General features: G+C 34.6%; 1 protein-coding gene across 1 annotated transcript; it reads right to left on the bottom strand.

Moving 5' to 3' along the window:
* Positions 1–1,622: 1,622 nt before the first annotated feature.
* Positions 1,623–14,756, bottom strand: LOC140159437 (peptidyl-glycine alpha-amidating monooxygenase A-like). Its single transcript, XM_072182914.1, has 8 exons — positions 14,637–14,756; positions 10,750–11,142; positions 8,141–8,195; positions 6,167–6,257; positions 5,458–5,549; positions 4,734–4,868; positions 2,579–2,593; positions 1,623–1,627 (listed from the first exon to the last, which is right to left on the bottom strand). Exons 2-8 carry the CDS (start codon positions 10,930–10,932, stop codon positions 1,623–1,625), a joined length of 576 nt encoding a protein of 191 aa, XP_072039015.1. The 5' UTR covers positions 10,933–11,142; positions 14,637–14,756.
* Between the last annotated feature and the right edge of the window lie 10,313 nt (positions 14,757–25,069).

Genomic DNA, 25,069 nt, shown 5'->3' with positions numbered 1-25,069 from the left:
ATTGAATTAGTTAAGAATTTGGTCCATTTTGGCAAAAAATTGCCAAATATGCAAAATTTTCATCAAATACCACCCAGCACTAAAATATCCTAGCTACAACCCTGGTATCCATGTACTATCTTGAGCTCTATGTTTACAAAATACTCCCTAAAATAGACTAGAAAAATTCACAATATTTGAAATGTATACCTAATAATAAATATAAATTGTTTATTTTTAACATCAAATTGCTAATAATTTTGCTTGAAGTAAAAACAAATTAGAGTTTTTGAATGCAACATGTGCACTGTACACGCTTACAAAATTTGTTGAATTCAAACAAGGCAGCAGTAGTATCTAAATACAGATAACAGATTTTTTTTCTTAATTTTTAATTATCCATTACAGTGTCAAGTTACTGAAGCATGAACACCATGCAACTAGCATTTTGTTATGAATATGTTGGGCTACGTGCAGAAAACTGCCATGCATGGTTTTCAAATCCGGGATTCAAAATAACTTTGGCATTAAATAACAAGACCATTGTAAAGAAATTGTCAATAAAAAGCTATAGTTAGTTTACTATTATACATGTACTCCTAGGCTTTTTGAGAAAAAGTTGCTTGCTTCCTCATTTGTTCCCGCTTAATAAACTTTCATTATAAAATATAATATATGATTGAAACTTTTGCATTTGAAAATCACTTATTTCATATCACATAATCTATGAATTCAGTCAACTTAAACGGAATACAAAATAAACAATATCATGGATTCATGCAACATAATCATGTGGCTCAAATCAATTTAGGTCAGCCAAAAGTGAATAATCAATCTTTTATTAATTTCCTCATTTTCAGCACATATAAATAAGCATATTTCAGAAGCCTAATTTTGATAGAATTTTTAGCATAATTGTGACCAATTAAATGTTTAAGAGAAACTAGAGCGGTTACCGCACCAAAGCTGAACCATGGGGCTTCGGCAGTATATTGTGGTATACCATTTGTCACCCAGGGGTTCATACCTTCTTGGGATATGTGAAAAGGACCCAAAATAGGAATATTGACCTAAGTCTTGTAAGGAGTGTCATCCCTGGTGGGGAAATTATTTTTATTATATATTCTGTACTTTTCTCTCTTTGATTTGACCCCACTCAGGGGTTATACTTTCTTGGCAGTTCAAGATATATGAAAAGGACCTACAATTATGAATATTGACCAGGTCTTTTGAGGAGTGTCACCCCCGATTGGGAAATTATTTTAATTATATTTTTTACTTTTTTGTTGTCTTTCATTTGACACCACTCCGGGTCACTCCTTATTGGCATTTCGAGATAGAAAAAGGACCCAAAATAGAAATATTGGGTCTTATGGAGAGTGTGACCCCGGTGGGGAACTTATTTTTATTATATTCTTTACTTTGTTCTCTTTCATTTGACACCACTGGGGTACATACCTTTCTTGGCATTTTGAGATATAGGACCCATATGAATATTGACCCAGGGCTTATTATGAGTGCCACCCCCAAGTGGGAAAATATTTTATTATATTCTTTATTTTTCTCTCTTTCATTTGACACCACTCACAAGGTCATACCTTAGTAGCATTTTGAGATATGCCCATTTTAGACCAAAAGGTTAGTCAGTCTGTAAGTAAGGAAGTAAGATACACTTATATAGGCTGATACCATTTCATGGTTCAGCAAAAAAGGACAATTGACTGTGTGATGTATTCATTTATATAGCAAAAGTCAAATTTGAAGTCAAGTTTGAATTTGATAAAAGATGCCACAGGTTGTCATTCAAGTCGAGTTCAAAACACGACAACCCTGTTTACACACAAATAAAGTCAAGTTCAAATTTGACTATTAAAGTGAACTTCAGACTCTGTGTAAATGGGATCTAAGTGACAAATTACACATTGTATTTGATTGTGTCACACATACAACTCTGTGCCAGTAGTTAAAACACATACATGTACATCGATCCTATAGACTAGACAAAATCTCGATATTAATGTCGTTTTGCCAATGCATAATTCAATTGGCACTTGAGTTTCTGCAAGTAACTTAAGAAATATCATTGATATTATTAAGTCTTTAATTCTATGACAAGTAGATCAAGTCAAGCATCTCAAATTCATTACATTATTCATTTTTTAAATGAGATTCATACTAAGAGTTACTAACAAAGTGATTTATACTTGGTGATTTAAAGAAAGTAAACAAAACATTTTATATCTAAATATTGTGCATAAGGAGAAGTGCTACTGCCTATTCATTATGAAAAACATGCAGAGGCATACTGACTGGGGGAAGGGCTGGGGGTATCCCCCAGCTCTAAATACAATCAGAGAACTTGTTTACTCTTAACACAATCTGACCTAAATCTACAGTGCCTAACTTCCATCACATATTCCCACCTAATGTTATAGCCTCTATTTTGTCTACATGCACTATTTTAGAGTTTTCAACCACTTAACACAAGGGTAAGGGTACAAGCCCAAGCACGGTTTTGTGTCTTATATGCAAAGGAAGCAAGCAGGGCAGAAGTGACTCAAAGTGCCATGACATATAGGTTTTATCATGCTCAGCTTACCATGAATTCTAGAATCTAAAAATAAAACAATAAACAAAAATCAAAGCACACTGAGATTGATTTTGTAAGCATCAAGCAAGTATGATAACACATTTGCATGCTGCTAGTTGTTTTATTGCAAGTCCAACATATTGTTTGAAATTCACATCATCAGTATAAAGCAGAAACTTAACCAACTCTGTTTTCTGTCTATATTGTTATTATTTTTTTTCTGAAAGAAGACAGTTTAAGAAGTCAGCTGAATTACTCATCTAAATGTTATAAATACCTATTGCTGTCCAGGTTATAATTATTATTGTTGTTGTTGTTATTGTTAGGTATTTCCTTTTGCTTGTAGCCCATAGTCCCAAATTGCATGCAAATGTTAGTGTACATGATTTATCAAAACTGCAAATCACTGTGTGATAGCAAGTACACTACATCTTCAGTCACTATATATTCAGTTCAGTTCAGATTAATTTTGTATCCAAACATCTTTAAAAAATACAAACATACTAATATTCAATATAAATAATATATGCAATGTACATGGTTCAAACTATACATGAGAAAATACATATGATGGATGAGATATAATATGAGGACACTGCTAAATGCTGAGTGTGAAAGGCAGTGCCCTCTGCCTAAAATTACAACAAAAATAATATGGAATTACACACTATACAGGTTGTATCAAAATGATTGGTACCCAACTGTTTTCAATGATACTGCAGAAGACTGACACATCAAAATGCAACATAAGATCCCCAGTAATTTGTAAAATAAAGCTATAAAAGTTCCAAATTATGCACATTTAAAGAAGATACAATGCTGAATTTGTAAGAAATAAGATTTCCAATAAACATCCAAACCAATCATTTTGATGTAGCCTGTAAAGGTACATACAGGTGCCATAAAGAAATAAGGGTGCTGCCAATAAGGTCATTAAACATGTTAAAACAAATTTCTACCCTCAAAAAACTCAATCACCTTGCATTTTAATATTATAAAGATGAAAAGATTTAGGTGGTTCAAGAACCATAATTCTCAATAAGATGGTATTTTAGTCCAGGTTGGTTGCCTCAGAATTAGGTGTGTTATAAATATTAAAATTGTTATTTGAGTTAAAAATAGTTCTTGTCTGGTAAATCAGGAAGGAGACAGTGGTGAAATTGATAAATAGAAATTCCAAGTTGGTTTGAAAAGGTGGATCGGTATGTGCTACCCACAAAAAAGTACAAGTTCTCACCAACTTTTATCAGCCCAGATGACAATGCAGTACAATATAAGGATAAAGACAAGTATTATATAAGGTGGATAAATATTCGCGTAAACTGCGTAACTTTTTCTGATGATGCCATAATTGTAGAGATAATATTACAAGTATGTGCTGTATAGCTCATTTTTGTTACTTTTAAGGAGAGTTTCTTTAATTAAAACCAATTAGAGATTATTTCAAGTTCTTCATTAAGTACTGTTCCACCTTTATTTGGGTCTTTAGAGGTGGAAGGTCAAATTTGAAATGGCCCGGCAATTTGTAAATTTGTGTTTATCACCAGGTTTACTTTGGTTGCTTTTAATTTGGATGGGACAATTATACCTGTTGATGAAGATTTGTAAAACATGTTTTAAGATGACATCAACAATTACAGGGATATAATAATTTGCTTGAATAAATTAGAATTAATGCCATCAAAACCATTACTGTGCTTCACTGAATTAGTGATTTCAACCTGGCTAGTACAAGGGGAAAAAAGACCTCAACAGTGATTTAGCATAATTAATATGTGTCAGAAATCAAGTTTTGGAAAAGTGGTTCTTTATATGATTTCAGAATAAACTTATTCCTCAGCAATCATCCCCTATTTCATTTGAACATAACTAAAAATGTAACCAATTTTTCTTTGTCTGTTTTGTTTTTTCTTCCATCCAGTGGCGGCGCCAGGAATTTTTTTTTTTTGGGGGGGGGGCATTGAGGGGGGAAAAGTGACTTTCAGGGGGGGGGGGCAAAATCAACAAATTTTATGCAAAAAAGTGGAAATTTTCGTAATATTGGGTTTATTCTGGGGGCAACAGGGGGGCAAGAGTTCTGACTGGGGCATTTGCCCCACCCCATGCCCCAGTGGCACCGCCACTGGTTCCATCATAAACAATTGGACTATATGGCATTCATTACATAGCATCATCAATAATGTATGTAACTTATGTATGGATATGTGTGTCTTACCTGCGAATGCATCTTTATGTCCATAGTGAATTTGTAAAGTGACATAGTTGATTCGACTGTCTCCTCCTACATGAAAACCAACACCTACAGGCATAACACAATACAACAAATCATTAGCATGGCTAATACAAAGCTATATAAGCATAAAGGTAAAGGTCAAGAACTCTTGAGAATCTTAGATTTCTATATCCAAAACAAACTCAATACATATAGCATCTTGTAATGTAAATGCTTTCACTTTAGGCAGCAAAAGATCCAGGTTCTACTTTGAATGAACCACATCCCGAATTCCTATACCTCTATAATCCATCCCTACAAAAAGATTGAGCATTCTCACTTAGTTTATAATGTACATGACTGAACAAGTACGTTCTAATTCAGGGGCGTACCCAGGACTGGGGGATCCCGGGAGCGGAGTGAATCCTAAAAGCAATACCAAAATGTCTTTCTTAACACATCAATTATATTAAAAACAATATTACAAATTTCAAATGCAAGCAATGACGATTATATCAGCTTTGGATGGAAATGACATTTTTTAACCATTCTCAAAACACAGGTGGTACATTTTTAGCATACAAAAGCTGTATTGTGCTTATGCAATTGGGTACTACAGAATGTAATTGCATGTATATTACACAAAATATAAGTTATATAAAACAATAAGACTTGCCTTCAGGTATACTTGGAGCTGGAGCATCTCTGGCCCATGCAAATAGAATGGAAGATTGGCCACCTTTACACACACCCATCCCCATACATGAACTGCAAGTAAACAGAGTAATACATTTAAAGTAATTCAAGCATCATTTTTCCTCATAAACTGTTTTACAACTGTAGCAAGCCATCTCTCTTTCTGTAGAGACACTATATTTTTGGCTGTGATATTTTGCTTGCTACCTTGGTTTAATTATTTGCTATGATTTGATTAATTTTTATGCTTGCTATCCACTTGTAACTAGATTCAATTATTTGCTGTATATAATTTTGTTGTTTGTCCCTGAGGAAGGGCAGTTTATCTCCTCGAAACGTCGGTTGTATTTTTGTGTAAGTTTGTCTACTATCCCTGTAGTTTTGGATTTTTACTAGTACAGTTACAGTGTATACCATCATGGTTATATACTGCATTAGATTTTATCTTGTCTTAGTCTTGTTCCCCGCACCAAGTTGATATACCTGGTTCGAATCTTTCTGTTTCACAACTAACTACGCAGAAACTTTTCTACATTCTTTTGTCACATTCATTACTGCCAGCACTGTCCTTTTCAGAAATAATAATTAAGTAAACAAGCAATGCACTAAATCAATTACTGAATCAATCAATCAATCAATCAATCAATCAATCAATCAATCAACCACAAATGAATCAATTGAATACTTACTATGCTTCACCCGGACTTGAAACAATATCAAAACAGCCATATAATAACATATGATGAGCTTTCTTCATGGTTGCATGGGGTTCAAAGTTTACTGAAAAAGAGACAATACAGGTAACATGAAAAGTAAATATATTTATATATTATTATATTTGCATTACAATGTACATGTACAATGAAACACCAACATTTCACCTTACAACTCCAATTTATCTCACATCATGCAACTCCATTGAAAAATACAAGTTGCTCATCAACCAATACTTTACATAAAGACAAAACTCGTGCTACTAGTACTAGAACTTTCATCAAATTTAATCGCTGCGTGCAATGCCGCCGTGCATGAATTTTACAAACTGTGGGATTGAAACTTTACTTGACAACATAATATCCTTCTATGTGTGTTTTTCTACCATCATTTCAAAATTGTTCACTGATATTGTGTGTGTTTAAATTTATTTACTGGTACCTATAAACATTTAATACCCATTAAATTTTTATGGTTTGACACTAATGCAACATCATCAAGTGTGCAATTTATTCACTTGATCATCACATTAAATCAAATAAATAAATTAAACCATCTGATTATTTTTAAATGTAATATAAAAATCTATTAAAGGGGGATAACCCTATTGGTTTTGGATATGGATTGTCTTTAAAATTACATAATAATATCAAATATCGCCCCTTTATGCTGCTTTGTGAAAAACGAGAGCATTTTCAGCGTAAATGTGAATAAATAGCCAAATTTGCAATCCAATACCTTGGTATATGTGAATTGCATTCTGGGCAGCAACAACAACAATTCCCGTTCAATGACGGATGCTGACATGTTGTACAATGCCCGGCCCAGCGCCCGTATTGAACAGAAAATATTTGTGTTTTTTCAGTGCGTTTCAGAAAAAAAAGGAAACAAAATATATTTACCCTTGTAATATGTACATTTCAAATGAATATATAAAAAGTTTGGGTTAAAAATGGAGAGGAAAAAAAACTTCTGATACCGGGTTTTGAACCGGGTACCTCGCGGGTAACAGCATATTGAGTTAATTCGCCCACGATTTTCACAGAATGTGTATAACGCGAAACCAAAGTAGCTGTTGAGGAGACTGTTGATCCGCAATTAATTCCCTCCCCAGAAACCAAGTAATTTTTGTATTTACAAACTGGTAGCCTGTAAAAACCGCTGTGTTTCATGATTTCTCCGGAAATACATTGACTTGGAGCGTCAAATTTCAGGATAGTAATGAGAAAAATAGGATCTATTATGTGATACCAAAACCTCATCAACAATGAAAAAAATCGGGGGGATGATGCTGTCGATCGGGTTACGGACCTTTAATAAATAAATTGGTACTGAAAAACCCCATAGACGTACACATGCAGCAAACAGCTAATCACACGTGTGATGCAATGAAAGTAAATGCAGTATACTTTAAAAGTGGACATTTTCGCGGAACATTCATTTTCACGCTCAACACAGCTACCGCGAAAATATAAAAGTGCAAATATGTTAATTTTATGGATAGGTCTATGTACGAAACCTCAAAATTGTGAATTTAAAAACAAGCAAAGTAGTTCAAAGTTGGCAAAATGCAAAAAATTATGCGAGCAAATTGACCACTTTTACAGTAATATAGCCTAGCCTACAATGTAATGTTCTTCCATTGCAACAAATCCTGCATTATCTATTAGTCGCTTTGGGGTTTTTTTTCCTTCTTGAACTTTTGTCACTGTGATTTTTCATGCATCAGAAAACAGTGTGCTGAAATTGCCATCATTGTTGGCATGTCAAAACACTGAACTTAATACTGGCTCTTACGATTCCACAATTTTGAATAATTCGGGTTCAAGGATAAGGATTTGAATGATCCTATTGAACGAAACCCAACAATTTAGCGCAAGCCACGATCTATTTTACTTGATTACATTGGTATCCAAAATATGTTGAATATGTGGTTATGTTTTACTCACCAATATAGGCATCTTGTCTTGGCATTTGTACTGAAGTGCACATGTATTGATCATCCTGTAAAATATAAGGAACTTATTGAGAACGAAACAAACAAGACTAAATAATGACTATTCTAAAATATTCATTCATGGATTTTATGTGTGTGTCTGTCATTTTCAGACTCAAAAAGATTTTTGGCAAAATGGTAGATATAACTTATAAGCAAAAAACATAATAAGCATGATTGCACCTGAAAAAAAAGCACAGAACATAATTAAAATAAGAATCATAATAAAAATCTGTACAAAGAACCGATGACCTCCTAATTACAATATGGATACTTTTCGCAGCTATGTTGCAAAAGAGGGTCATCGGTTCCTTGTATAGTTTTTTAATGCAAGAAAACATATAATTAGACACCAAAATTACCAAAATCAGATGTTGTTAACTATGGTCAGAATTCAAAAAGGTTGTTGACCTTTGGAAAATTGTCATCAAAGCGCCCTCTAGAAAGGTCTGACGTATAACAAACTATACATTTTGATATATTACTTGACATAATTTGAGCATTCTGAAAATTTTACCCCCATGTGACGTTGATTGACCCCTCCCGGAATGCCCGGAAGTGTCAGGAGGTGAGCCCAAGCTAAATGTATCCAGAATCAATTATAAAGATCCCAAAATGACTATCAAACTTTTATTCTATGATTTGGTCATGGAGTCTACAGGTCCTTTACTATCAGCAGCAGACTTTTTGCAGTGTACCAAGTTCAACATTAAAGCCATATTATAACATTTCTGTAAAAATAGATTAGTAGTATTTATTTTCCATAAAATGTTAGCTTTTACTGTCAGATATGTCCCCTTTTAATTTTGAGCCGAACAAGTGAGGTGAAGCATAGAAAATTGGAATTTACTACTAGCGCTCATGCATATTACTCCCGCGGTTGTAATAGGGTACAATCCTCTGGGTATGTGTATGTGTAGCCCGCACGCCGTGTACATACGTGTTCGACTAATATTTCCATCGTAATAATAAAACGCTGGTTCCATCGTTTTATTCAAAATCTCAGATTTTGACAAAACTACAGCACCTGAAGTCTTGATTTTTGCAGAGTATTTTTTAGGCCTGGCATTTTCGGGTAATTTGTACCCGGCGCATTTTTCGGGCGGGTAAACGAGTACACAAAATTTTAAAAAAAACAACCTTTTTTTTTATTTTTTCGGTTTTGTAATGTCCCTGGACCTAGACCCAAGGCTTTAGCTAGAGACCCGTCCGGCCGTCATTTGGACGCCCTGTCACGAAAATGGACGGCCTAGGACGGCCTTCATAAAATGCAAAAAAAAAAAAAAAAAAATTTTTTTTTTTTTTTTTTTTTTTTTGTAGTGTCCCCGGACCTAGACCTAAATGCTAGGATCATTCATGGTTGACCTAAAAAAATTTGCATGATGTTTTGTGTTTTTAATATGAAAATTGATAGTTTGTATTCATGTCATACTCTATCAATGATATCAAAATGCATTCAAATTCAATGCATTTTGATATCATTAATAGAGTATGACATGAATACAAACTATCAATTTTCATATTAAAAACACAAAACATCATGCAATTTTTTTTTTTTTTAGGTTACCATGAATGATCCTAGCATTTAGGTCTAGGTCCAGGAACACTACAAAACCAAAAAAAAATAACTTAAAAAAAAATATATATATTTTTTTTTTTTTTTGTTGAAATTTCGGTATCCGGGCATGGCGGGACTCAATTCCCAGGAACCAGTCCCTACCTTAGTAAGTCAAGAAAAGTAAGTTTTGAATGGTATTGATGCAAATTGCTTAATACAAATAGTTGGATTTTTATGTCTAAAAAGCCTCTCCTGGGCCCTTCAAATTGCTAAAATCCAGGAGCTTTCGGGGGCGCTGCCCCCTGATCCCCAACCAGGGGGCCTAAAGCGGCCCCTGGCACCCCCGCCGGTGGACGCTACGTTCGCTTCGCTCACTTCGCTTTACTTTTTCTACTTTGGACACCCTACTTTCAAATCCTGGTTAATGCGTTTGTTTAGACCTAAATGCTAGGATCATTCATGGTTGACCTAAAAAAAATAATAAAAATTTTTCAAGATATTTTGTATTTTTAATATGAAAATTGATACTTTGTATTCATGTCATACTCTATTAATGATTTCAAAATGCATTCAAATTCAATGCATTTTGAAATCATTAATAGACTATGACATGAATACAAATTATCAATTTTCATATTAAAAATACAAAACATCTTGAATTTTTTTTTTTTTTTTTTTTTTTTTAGGTCAACCATGAATGATCCTAGCATTTAGGTCTAGGTCCAGGGACACTACAAAACCAAATTTCGGGCACCCGGGGAGGGTATTTCCTACCCGGGTAATGTAATTTCGGGCGGGTACCCGCTAGCCTGCCCGAATTGCCAGCCTTAGTATTTTTATTGACTAAAGTACATTACAATCGTGTAAAAACCCTAATTTAAAAATTTTTTGAGGGTGTTCTCCTCAGCAAATATTATAATATGGCTTTAATGAGCATACACACATTAACTTCTAAATCATGTTTTGAACACAATTGCTAACAAAGCCTTTCCATTTTAACTTACCGATTTTGGAATGACTCCTGGCATGCGTACATCTTGTTCAAAGACCTCATTATCTCTGTCTCCATATCTTTGCCTGATGTTACCCCAATCAAATGCTTTACTATTACAGCTCAATATGATGCTCAGTAGTACTATCAGTACATGATACACAATGTATACAGTCCTTTGGCTTTGGCTCTTCATCTTGGTAAGTTCAAGTCTCAACTTGGTTATTGCAAATTGGTTGCTATATAAAAATCACATTTAGTGGCTGCCAAATTAAATTTAAGAATCTCTCTCTCTTGATTTCCTGCAGTGGTTAATATTGGTGTGAAGAATTCCTGTGGTGTCACTTTCAAATGCTGTATGTTAGTATTGGCCTGACATAACCATGCTTACTTTCCCACTGTAGATCTAAATGAACGAAAGCAAACAGAAAAAAAAATATATAGTCCAGTCAGTCTATCTAAACAGAAAACAAATTCTATGGACTATCTATACATGATTTTATTGGTGCTTTTGATGAGTATGATCTACAAACAAAAGATGTTTTGCAATATACTTTTTTTGAGTTTGATGTTGTTATTCGTGCTATTGTTTATCATTGTCTATATCAGCAACACTTTTTTATTGCAGCCCTCATGAAAAGATACAGTATAACACAACTTGTAGATTTGTGTATAAACTTCTGTAAATGCTCATGTAGTTTACTTGCTAATTCCTCCTAACCTATGTATGATACCTGGAACACAATAGAAACCCAAGGTTTACTAAACCTGTGATGTCTACAATAATAATATGTGACATGATCTGGTCCATGGAAGCAAAAGGCAACAAATTTGAAATTGAGATAAACGCAAAAACATGAAGTAAAAACTAAGAAAATACAGGGTGTCCCTGAAAGAACTGTATTGTCAGAAACTGATTTTTTTTGGTATTTTAACACATACGGTAAACCAAACATAACTAAATAACCGATGTGGTTGAGGAATATATCAGATATCACATACTTTTTGAATTTTGACAATTGACTGCTCCGTTTTTGAAATAAACTAATTTTATAAAACTACAGGTACGCATAAACCAAACATAACTAAATAACTGATGTGGTTGAAGAATATATCAGCTATCAATCATATATGCTCCGTTTTTGAAATAAAATAATTTTACAAAACTACCTCATTTTGAGCCTGTTCCACAGAATCAAAAACTATCAATGACAATAGACACCTCATGCGCTGATGGTGCGCAGTGATTAGCACTCCTAATACATATCATTGATTGATATTTGAATTTGTGAAAAGGTTTGAAAATGAGGGAGTTTAGTAAAATTCTTATATTTCATGAACGTGAACGGTGTGGTCAATTGTCAAAATCCAAAAAGTATCTGAAAGCTGATTTATTCCTCAACCACACCAGTTATTTAGTTATGTTTAAATGTGGTGTTAAAATACCGAAACAATTAAGTTTCTGACAATACAGTTCTTTCAGGAACACCCTGTAGACAGCACAAAACTTCTGAAGTTTAGAACCAAGTATGCTAGCCCTTAGGTGTTTTCAGTATAAGATAGTCTATTGTTTGTTTGGTAATAATCAACTCTACTCAATTTTTGGTCAATTTCAATAAACAAAGGTGTCAAAATAATCAGGAGATCATCCTGCATCAAATAAGCTGGAGCCCTAAGGAATCTGAAATATCACTATATATTGTAATAGCCAACCAGTATATCAAATTGGATGAGTCCTGAATACCAAATATGAACTTATTTTCAACAACCCATTGAAATAACACTGTTGATACAAGCTTACAAATCTCTCGCTCCTCTGTATACAAACATAATAAATGCTGTGAGGACGGGAGGTAGACTACTTGCAGTGTAATGATCATGATCACTAATAAACATTATTTACACACGGATACCAATCTGATATTTATCATCTCAAACCAAACATTGAATGAGTGCATATAATGCATAAAAATAGTGATAAAATGCTGAGTTGCAATTTTTGAACATTATTAAAATGATGATAGTACAGTATTATGTCATGAACCCTATGGAGCGAATGCAGTAAAGATAAGTAAGTTATAATGTGTACAATGTTGAACAAAACAGTTTTAGTGAAAAGACTTGTTATAAAGAGAATTGTTTGATTGATAGTAACATTTTATACTCAATAGTCAAAATACTATTGTGAAGTATAACAGTACATATAAAATCTACCAGTCCTATCTTATCAATTGATACAACTGTAATTATTTGCACTTTGGTATGTACTTTGAAATGATAAAATATCCAATATCAATATTTGCCCTAATGTAATCATTGTGCATCATATGTTTACACACATGAAAGCACAAACTTAGGCACAATTTCTGCATGGTAATATGAAATGTGCAGCATACATACTTGCAGAAAACCATCAAGAGGCATGAATGAGTTGCAATGACTACAGCACATAGATACTGTAAAGCCAAATGTCTGCATAAATAAATAGATGGTACAAAGTCTCATCACATTAATTCATACTATTATTAAAGAAAACCCTAGCTAGGCCTAGTACAACTATAACACAGTTACAAAATATATTTTTGAATATTTGTTTTAAAATATAATTTTAGCAACATGGTTGGTTGGAATCAATTCAATTGGTAAGCATGCAACCTTTGATTGGATCATAGACCTTTGACCGACAAAGTTGGTGAAGTAGCTTATCTGGAAATGGCCAGAACCAGATTGACATTGACAACAATCAATCAAATCAGCATCGCATGTTGTTTTGAAAAAAAACATGTTAAAACCCAGACATGGCCGCTTCGGCGCAAGAGCTATAATTGAAGACCGAATTAAAAAGACTAGTTTGCGTATGACGTCCTGTCAACCATGACTTTGCCCTGCCCCTGATGTCAGACGCAAACTAGTCTTTTTAAGTCGGTCTTCAACAGGGTGTACATGTAGCGTAAACTTGCTTGTTGTACACAATAGTACACACTACACACAGATCAGCATTTGATCCAACCGCGATCGTATTTTGCATATCACCTACAACGCGAACGCACAACCTTGAATACAGTGCTAACCAATCATGAGTGTGTTGGCATGGTTGGATTCACTTTCATGTTATGCATACACAGTCGCACACGCTGGCGCACATCACGCAGTGAGTGTACGCAAAAAATCGTCACGCTATGTCAGGCTGTGCAGCTGTGTTCGTGTTTGTTCAATTGAAATTTCCACTATATAAATAGGTAATTTTTTATTTCTTACGTGGTCTGGACTGCCGGCTGTGCATATCACGCACACGAGCACAAAACACATGCACAGTGCAGCCGATAACCAATCACGCTGATCAACGGTCTTGACAACAAGACGGTTGACCCATTGGTTGTCGGTGCGTAGTTAGGGGAGGAGACCTTGTTACTTCTAGCTACGCTATCACCAATCACCAGTACCAGCACGTACCCCGACCATGGATGAAATAAAAAATTATCTTCCTTATATTGCAAGCCAATGAATGACTGTTGATGAGCACTGCCACTGAGCAGTTTTTAATAATTATCATGATTATTATACTTTCAATTTACACATTTACTTCACTGTATATTATAATCATTGTAATACTATTAATAATAGTATGAAGCTTCATTCCAATCATTATTTGCGATATCCAACGTTTGCATTTAAACATCGTATTACCATGATTAATGTGTACACCAAGAAACCTCAGCCAGAAATTCTGACTTGATCAGCAGCTGCGATATCAAACAACAGCTGGAAAAAATGCACGTAAATAAAATGTTGGCTTCCTGATATGCGGGCAGATGGCACAGATTTTACCATAATTTACGAATATTACTATAGAATTAGATCAAAGTTTCCAAATTACTTGGTCTACATTTTCTACAATACCTGGCTAATTCGGGAAAATCGTGTTTAGTTCTGTATATCATCAACATCTGTGAGATGCAAAATGTGTGGCACTCGACATGTTTTGACAGCCATCTTGCTCCGTAAATAGCGTAATCGATATACAAGATTATCGAGTTGTCATCGGTGATCGGGTATCGATTAAGTGGCGAAAGTGGCCAGCTGGATAAAAAATTGCGTTTCTTTTTTCCATTTTTTTCAGTGGCGGCGCAGCACGATATTATTAGCAGGGCCTAACAGTAGGCAAGGTAAGGTTCGGGGAATGGGGAGGGGTCCCAACAATTTCACAAGGCATAAATTCAAGTGTAAATGAAACGTAGGCAGAAAATTCAAAATTCACATCATTTCACTTTCAAAGGGGTTTCGGGAGGCCCTGGGCCCCGGCCCCGGCCAGAAGGCATTTCCTCTTTCATTGCCCCCCCAATTTTTTATGCCATAACTGATTTTTTTTGTATGAATCAAACCCCTTTTTAAATGATTTGTATATAAACCAAAACTCTTTTGAAAAAAAAAGCCCCTGGCAGAGACCCGATACCAGAGACTGTTTATTTAGCTAAATATTCCTCTGAATAGCTTTAAATTTGAGCGCTCATTTCTTAATTTGGACATTTTCTCCAAAAGGGGCATTAAACAGAGATCGAAATAAGCCGGTTGTTGCCAATTTTTTGGCTGTTGTTGTTATACAATATTTTTAATGTGAAAGTAGCCTAATGAAAAAAAAACATTGAGGAAAATGTTTGATCCAAAGGTCATACAGGGTCAATGAGGTCATTGTTGATTTAAAGTAAGGGGCAGGGGGGGGGGCAGGGGAATGTTACTGCTCCCATGTCAACCTTTAATACTTGGATCTCTGTCCCGGGCTCCCCGGGAGCATCGGTGAGTGAAGAATGAAGATGTTTTATCCGGGTATTTTATAAACTAGCATTAATTTTAACATGTTTAAAGGGCATTTCGTGATCCACAGCCTCACCCCCACCTTTTTTTTTAAGTTGAGATTTTTATACCACTGGAAACCTCTGGCAGTCTGGCTACATCATGGCCTACTGTTTATGTAGGCTACCAACAATTTCTTGCAGACTAATTCATTTAGCAAAAATATCGTCAAATTTGAATTTCGTTCTGGTATACCAGAACGAAATTACAACAGTGGCCTATGGAGCAGTGCAATTATAGGCCTAGTGGCCTACACATAAATCATGCTCGCAAACGCAAAATCGGAATCAATTGAAATTTTATTTTTGGGCATTTTTCGTGGACATCTACTGAAAAATGTCATAAAAATAAACTAAAAGAGCTAGGATGCTAGTATCACGAAATCCCTCTTTAATATGTAGGCCTTACCTGTAATTTAATATTTACCTTTAATATAATAGCACTCTAATCATTAATGATAGTCTAATTTTACAAATTGGTTTATTAATTACGATAACATTTTAGCCTCCAAAGTTAGTCCCGGGTGATAATAGCTGATATTAATGCACTCCAAATACCCAATCAATTCTCAATAACATAATTAGATGACTTATACAAGGAGGGCGCTATGCCAAGTTTGTTGAAAGTCAGCGAAAGTGTGTTCCTGCCAGGGCTGCTGCAGACGTAGAAGCTCGTAGACTCAGGGGTGCAGACCCTTTTGAGCTCTTTTGCAGACCCTACATGACCAGAGGAGCTCCGAAGCAGAAGCGTAGCCAGCGGGTGTGTGGGGGGAGGGCAGGGGGCAGAGTGCGAGCGCGAACATTGTCGTATTAACCCCTTTTTATCCTGATAATGGGCGAAAATAGTGTAAAATACAAACTTATGGCCCGCTACGCGCGCTCATTACCCCAATAAAGCCATTAAGGAAGTTCGAAGATATCAAAAACAAAACCGGCATATGGATTGTATGACGCAACTAAACTACATTTTTTTTCTGTCTGTGCCCCCGAAATTTTAATTTTGCCACCCCTGACCAGAAGTTACCGGTAGTGACCGGACCCTGATTGAAATCTCAATGCCCCTTCACCCATTTTTGGTGAATGTGTAGATGGTTTCATACTTCATTTGGAATGTGGTCCATTCACCATGCTCACTAACATGATGGTATGTGCTATAGGAAGATTTTGCCGAAGCTTTATCATCATTATCACTATTATAAGAACTGAACCTTGTTCATGGTATGGTTGATTTGCCCGCAACTATCATGACTATTAAAATATGAATCTGCTTTTCATTTTATGTTCTAGAGAGAATGTCTCTTGACTATTGGAGCTACTTTTATAGGAAGACATTGGAGAAACGGAAGAAATCTTTCTGGACACTAAAAAGGCTGCAGTAGGCCTACACGTACAACATTTTACTGATAAACGTTAAGTGGATCTATTTGCTATTTGTGACCAGGGGCGTAGCCAGCTTTCTTGGTGGGGGGGCAAAATAAAATTTTGGGGGCACAGACGAACTTGCAGTTGCATCATACAACACATAGAGGCTGTATATCTTCGAGCTTCCCGAAAAGGGCCTTATTGGGATGATGTGCGCGCGTAGCCTGAAAAAAATGGTATTTTACACTATTTTCGCCCATTATCCGGTTAAAAAAGGGCTTTATTGTAACAATGTGCGCGCGTAGCGCGGAAAAATTTTGTATTTTACACTCTTTTGGCCCTGAATTTTGCTAGAAAAGGGGCTCCTTGCCCTTTTTCTTTTCCTTTGCCCTCCTGATTTTCTCTTTCATTTTTTGTCAGAGGGCCCTTTTTTTTTGTTGTTTTTGTGGGGGGGGGGGGCACTCTGGGGAATGGGTACCGTTTTTTTATTAACTTTTAGAGCCTCCATTTTGAATTTCAAAATGGCCGCCATTTTTTTTAAAGTGAATTGCCAATTAATAATAACTATTCATTCAAATGTCATACAATATTTATTATAAAATATAAAGGGTTCAATTATTCATTGGAAACAAAATAAAATAATAAGAGCACTAGAAATACTCTAATTTAGCACAAATCTAAGATGGCCGCAATATTTCAGGCTTTTTATGTAAAATGCCATAACTTTTGAATCAATGGACATTATGAAGACGCTTTTGATGACTAAACCATGTTTTGGCATAATATGAGGATATCTGATGAAGTAGCTATCTACTGCTGATAACGGTTGATGAAGTAACTATCTACTGCTGATATTAGTATTGATTAAGTATATAGCTATCTACTACTGATAACGGTCTCGATGAAGTAGCTATCTACTACTGATAACGTTATTGATGCAGTAGCTACATATATCTAATGCTGATAACGGTATTGAAGAAGTAGCTATCTAGTGCTTATAACAGTATTAAGTGGAAGTAGCTATCTACTGCAGATAACGGTATTGGTGAAGTAGCTATCAACTTCCCAGCAAACACAAAAACGTTTTAAAAACGTTTTAAATAAGTTATATTTTGGCTTTTGGTTTAGGTAAAAACGTTTTAATAACATTAAAATGTCGGGTTATATAAAGGTCATGATAACGTTTTAAAACGTTTTGTATGAAAAATTACACTACAACAATATTTTTAAATGTTTTCAAAAAATGTTATTGTAAACTATTTTTGTAAACATTTTTGCCAAATATTGTGTCAATACTTAAATAACATTATGTCAAAATGTTTGAACCCAGCAAACACAGAAATGTTCTTAAAATGTTTTTTTCTAAACCTTTAACTAACATTAAAATGTCGGGTTATATAAAGGTCATGAAAACGTTTTTAAAACGTTATTGAAAATATTTTGGGCAAACATTTTTCGCAAAATATTTTTTCAACCCCAAAATAACATTCTGTTTAAAATGTTTTGTATTAAGTTTTCAAGAATGTTTTTGGAATGTTATTACAACGTTTTAATACCCTTTATATAACCCGACATTTAAACGTTTTCTGTAAAACATTTTTGTTTGCTGAGCAGTAGATTATCAAAAAATATTTTTAAGGTTATGAAAACGTTTTATACTCTTAATATACCCTTTATATAACCCGACATTTAAACGTTTTCTGACAACCTTTTATAACCTTTTGCGAATGATGTCGAAAACGTTTTGTGTTTGCTGGGTTCTTATAACGGTATTGATGAAATTCGGATGTAGCTATTCGGATGTAGCTATCTACTGCTAATAATGGTATTAATGAAGTACCTATATACTATTGATATCGGTATTGATGAAGTAGCTATATATTGTTGATAACAGTATTAATGAAGCAGTAATCTACTGCTGATAACGGTAGACCTATTGATGAAGTACCGTATCTATCTATTTCTGATATCCGTATTGATGAAGTAGCTATCCACGGCTGGTAACAGTATTGGTGAAGTGTCTGTCTACTGCTGATAACAGTATTGATGAAATAGTAGCTATCTATGTACTGCTGATAACGCGGGTATTGATGAAGTAGCTATAAACTGTCGATATCATTATTGATGAAGTAGCTATTTACTGCTGATAACGTTAACGGTATTGATGAAGTAGTTATCTACCCCTGATAACGGTATTAATGAAGTAGCTATCTACTGCTGATAAATATATATCTAATGTAGCCATCTACTGCTGATAACGGTATTGATGAAGTAGCCATCTACTGTTGATATATTGGTGATGAAGTTGCTATCTACTGCTGATAACGGTATTGATAAAGTAGCCATCTACTGCTGATAAAGGTATTGATTAAGTAACCATCTACTGTTGATATCGGTATTGAAGAAGTAGCTATCTACTGATGATAACGCCATGGTGAAGTAGCTATATCTACTACTGATATCAGTATTGATGAAGTAGCTATCTACAGCTGATAACGGTATTAATGAGTATCATAACGGTAGCAATCTACTGCTGATAACGGTAATAGCTATCTACTGCTGATATCAGTATTGATGAAGTAGCTATTTAGTACTGCTGATATCAGTATTGATGAAGTAGCTATCTACAGTAACTGCTAATAACGGTATTGATGTAGTAACTATATATGCTGCTGATAACGGTATTAATGAAGTAGCTATCTACGATTGATATCATTACTGATGAAGTAAATATATATACTTCTGATAACGGTATTAATGATGTAGTTATCTATTGCTGATATCGCTATTGAAGAAGTAGCTATATCTACCGTTGATAACGGTATTGATGAAGTACCGGTAGCTATCTAAAGTTGATATCAATATTGATGAAGTAGCTATTTACTGCTGATAATGTTCATGAAGTAGTTATCTGCTGATAACGGTATTGATGAAGTAGCTATCTAGTACTGATAACGGTATTAATGAAATAGCAATCTACTGCTGATAACAGTATTGATGAAGTAGTTATCTACTGCTGATAACAGTATTGATGAAGTAGTTATCTACTGCTGATAACAGTATTGATGAAGTAGTTATCTACTGCTGATAACAGTATTGATGAAGTAGTTATCTACTCCTGGTAACGGTATTAATGAAGTATAGCTATCTACTGCTGATAATGGTATTGATGAAGTACCCAGCAAACACAAAAACGTTTTAAAAACGTTTTAAATAAGTTATATTTTGGCTTTTGGTTTAGGTAAAAACGTTTTAATAACATTAAAATGTCGGGTTATATAAAGGTCATGATAACGTTTTAAAACGTTTTGTATGAAAACACACTACAACAATATTTTTAAATGTTTTCAAAAATGTTATTGTAAACTATTTTTACAAACATGTTTGCCAAATATTGTGGCAATACTTAAATAACATTATGTTAAATTATTTGAACCCAGCAAACACAGAAATGTTCTTAAAATGTTTTTTTCAAAACCTTTTAATAACATTTAAATGTCGGGTTATATTAAGGTCATGATAACGTTTTTAAAACGTTATTGAAAATATTTTGGGCAAACATTTTTCGCAAAATGTTTTTTCAACCACAAAATAACATTCTGTTTAGAATGTTTTGTATCAAGTTTTCAAGAATGTTTTTGGAATGTTATTAAAATGTTTTTATACCCTTTATATAACCCGACATTAAAACGTTTTCTGTAAAACATTTATGTTTGCTGAGCAGTAGATTATCAAAAAAAGTTTTTTAAGGTTATGAAAACGTTTTATACTCTTAATATACCCTATATATATAACCCGACATTTTAACGTTTTCTGACAACCTTTTATAACCTTTTGCGAATAATGTCGAAAACGTTTTGTGTTTGCTGGGTAGCTATCTACTTCTGATATCAGTATTGATGAAGTAGCTATCTACATGATCTACTGCTGATAACAGTATATGAAGTAGTTATTTACTGCTGATTTGAATATACATACCGTAAACGTTCGCCTAATGGCGCTATGGAGTGCATGGAAATGAGAGAGCGCCATCCCTGTAAAAGCCGACTATTATCACTGATCATTAAGGGTACGTGTAGTTAAAGGGTGAAACCTATCGACACATACAATTATGAACAAGATCGAACAAACTTGTTCATGATAATGCGGTAATCATTCACCTGATACGTTGTGGCCCAGTGAGCAGAGCATTAGACTATCGTGCGAGGATAAAGAGAACTTGTGGAGAAGATTGATGGTTCGAATCTCATGCAGTAATTTCTGACAGATTATGATGTCTGTCAATGGTTTTTTTTCCTGATTTGAGCAAATTTAATTCTCTATTTTATCTTTAACATTGTTTATATAATTTTATTATTTTATCTTGTATGTGTCTTTTTTCATGCTTTGTTTTTATCGTTTCATTTTAATCAAATGTTGTAATGAACCTATTTGATTGTATAAGCATTTGTTATGTGTGTGAGACGAACTGTCGTGTGCGACAAGTCTTTCAATTCGCGCGAGTGTCCTTGCCTATGCATCAGTGGTCATAAGAGGTATATCATTTTATTCGAAAGGGGGGGTCCCAAATATATGGGGTTCATAAAGTCTTGGAAGGTATAATAGGAGGGGGGCATAAAATGTTTTATGACCAAAATGTAGGAGTCACACGATGACCACAGAAAGTGTGTTATTTTATTCAAAAGACTGATTTCAATACAATTTTGGGGTTTGGGATCATAAAATTTTTGTTGCCGAAATAGGGGGTGCGCAATTTTATTGACGCAGACTTTTTGTAAATTTGGGACCCCCCTTCCGAAAAAAATTATAGCCCTCTAAGAGGATTCAAAAGATAACCTCTGCCCCAATAATCCATAGCTATATTTGTTTGAAACTGTTCCACGGAGGATGTATCATAATAGGCTCAGTCTTCAAATGATATAAATAAAATTTGAATGAGTGAACGAACAAAATCATACAACGACCAACTGAATAGAGGCTGTGCATATGACGTATCATCCCGTAAATATGGCGGACTACTCAAATGCATTCAACAAAAGCATGATTGCATCTACCGCGACAGCTTGTCTCACACACATAACAATATGCACTACGATCAAATAGGTTGATGACAACATTTGATTGAATGGACTGCACTGCGCCATGATTACGGGGAAGAAACCGGTTCAATTCCTTTGTTTGGAGCCAATCGATAAACGCAAGGCCTCTATAGCTATCATTGAATACTGGCTAGGATTCCACAACACAATGAGAACATGTTATAAGGCGCTTTGGAAGGCACACAATACCCCAATGGCTTTCCATATTATGTGCACTCAACAACTATTCAGTATCGAAGCCCGGTATCGAAGTTACGTAATGTTACTATGTCAACGGGATTACGCGCTTAAGTAATGAACCACGATCGAAACAATCAGTACACAAAAAAGCATACCAAAATAGCGTGATCGTAATGATCGCCATACAAACAGTGCTTGGTTCCGATACCATCACGGAGTTACGTAACTACTTCGTGGTCTGATAGTTATATAATCAATGGTCTGATCTACTTGGGTTCGGTTCGATCCTTTTAATAAAAGAAAAAATAGCTGATCATTTATAATGCATAAATCATGGATAAAGTAATGTAGTTACACAATTTGAAACATTGAGGCCGTTCTATTTTTCAAAGGTCATTTAACTGTTAAATGTAGTGGAATATATCACGCATTGATAGGTAGCAGGTGGAGCAAATTTTGTCAGCGGTTTTTGTTGCTGTTTGTTCGCAGTGCCTATTTATCTTAAAAAAATAAGAAAATTAAAATTAAATTTAAAAAAATTCACAATATTCATTCGTAAAATGGGGACAAAATCCAAAATAATTTCTTGACCCTTCTTCACATAAAAGTGGGAGCAGAAATCAAGATTCGAACAAGGACCATTCACCATTCAAGGCGCACCCTCTACCGACTGAGCTAACGGGTCAGACAATAGCAGGGTGTAATTTTCAACTGAAGAATATTAAAAAAATATGAAGAAATTACAATGTTATAAAAAGATTTACCAAAATGAGTTAGGTATAACGTATGAATCGATTTACAAATTAAGTCAAATGGCACTTTGAGAAAGAATACCTGAAGAAACCCCAAAACATCTGCTGCTCTAGCAACTAACCTAGTGACCTAAAGTATTGGGTCATGTCACGATATTTTTTCTGAGGCATTATGTCCAGGTTGCTCAATTTAACATACACGTATCCTTAATGCTGTTGAGATTTTACAAGGATGGCGCTCTCACATTTCTAAGAATCCAAAAGCGCCATTAGGCGAACGTTTACGGTATTGCAATGGGAAATATATTTTGTTTCCTTTTTTTCTGAAACGGTACGAAAAAGAGTTAAAAACAGGGCCGTCGCTAGAGGGGGGGTATGGGGGGTGTGACACCCCCCCAATATACAATTTTGTCGGCGAAATGTGATTGCTGTCGGCAAAATCATGTGACTGTCGGCAAATGTAGTCAAAGATATGTGTGATTGTCGGCAAATTGTGAGAGCCATATAACAGATTAATCATGTGTTACGTAATTGTGTTGTTTTAACGTAATATACCTACTGTGAATGGTATAGCGGTTACTAGTTAAAAAAAAAATTTCGAACATTATTTTGACTCCTAAAATGCTCTCGGTTTTTTTCACAAAGCAGCATAAAGGGGACGATATTTGATATTATTATGTAATTTATAGACAATCCATATCCAAAACCAATAGGGTTACCCCAAGTAGTTATCTACTGCTGATAACGGTATTGATGAAGTACGGTAGCTATCTACTTCTGATATCAGTATTGATGAAGTATCTATCTACTGCTGATAACAGTATTTATGAAGTATAGTTATTTACTGCTGATAACGGTATTAATGAATTCAGTCATCTTTGCGCTCATTCCATTTCATTTATCAAGCGCATTGACTGAATGACTGATTGATTGGTTGACATGTTGATTGATTGATTGATTTATTGATTAATGAATGAATGAGTGAACGAATGAATGAATGAATGAATGAATGAATGAATGAATGCAAAATCACCTCTAGGACCATCCCACCTTTCGATTTTGAAAAAAAAAAAACCCAACATACAGCCCCATCCCAAATTACAAGCCTGCAATTCGAGCATCTACAGTAAGAGCTCCAAGAGCATGTACGGTGATTCAAAGAACAAAACTTTTGAGTAAAATGAGAATTCAAAAATTCAACCACCCCGGATTTGAAGGAAGGTCCACATTAATGAAGTAGCTATCACCTGCTGAGTACTGATTAGTGATAACGGTAATTGGCGGAGTACCGTACCTATCATTTCTGTTACAGTAGGCTATTGAAGAAATCGTTATCTACTGCTGTAACTTGAACGGTTTAATGAAGTAGCAATCTTCTGCTGATAACGGTATTGACGGGTGGTTGATTTATTTATTTATTTTTTTGGTAATTTTTCTTATGTGCTTGGCAAGTTTTTAATTTTTCTTATGTGGTTGGCAAGTTATTGGTAATTTTTCTAAAATGGCGGGCAAGTTTTTAATTTTTCTTATGTGGTTGGCAAGTTATTGGTAATTTTTCTTAAGTGGTTCTTAATTTTTCTTACATGGTTGGAAAGTTTTTGGTAATTTTTCTTATGTGGTTGGCAAGTTTTGGTAATTTTTCTTACGTGGTTGGCAAGTTTTTGGTAATTGTTCTTATGTGGTTGGCAAGTTTTGGTAATTTTTCTTACGTGGTTGGCAAGTTTTTGGTAATTTTTCTTACATGGTTGGAAAGTTTTTGGTAATTTTTCTTATGTGGTTGGAGTGTTTTTGGTAATTTTTCTTATGTGGTTGGCAAGTTTTTGGTAATTTTTCTTATGTGGTTGGCAAGTTTTTGGTAATTTTTCTTATGTGGTTGGCAAGTTGTTGGTAATTTTTCTTTTGTGGTTGGCAAGTTTTTTGGTAATTTTTCTTTCGTGGTTGGCAAGTTTTTTGGTAATTTTTCTTATGTGGTTGGCAAGTTTTTGGTAATTATTTTTTTACGTGGTTGCCAAGTGTTTGGTAATTTTTCTTACATTGTTAATTGACAAGTTTTGGGTAATTTTTCTTACTTGGCAAGTTTTTGTAATTTT

The sequence above is a fragment of the Amphiura filiformis genome, chromosome 8, assembly GCF_039555335.1.
Source record: "Amphiura filiformis chromosome 8, Afil_fr2py, whole genome shotgun sequence".
NCBI classification, from domain to species: Eukaryota; Metazoa; Echinodermata; class Ophiuroidea; order Amphilepidida; family Amphiuridae; genus Amphiura; species Amphiura filiformis.
The sequence above is the reverse complement of the archived record's forward strand: the minus strand, read 5'-3'. Positions and strand labels throughout refer to the sequence as shown.

Coding starts and splice junctions, on each gene's coding strand:
- LOC140159437 (XM_072182914.1), bottom strand. CDS start 10,932: ATGAAGAGCCAAAGCCAAAGGACTGTATACATTGTGTATCATGTACTG. Junction 8,196..10,749: donor CAGGAGTCATTCCAAAATCG/GTAAGTTAAAAT, acceptor TATATTTTACAG/GATGATCAATACATGTGCAC. Junction 4,869..5,457: donor AGCTCCAAGTATACCTGAAG/GCAAGTCTTATT, acceptor TTATGCCTGTAG/GTGTTGGTTTTCATGTAGGA.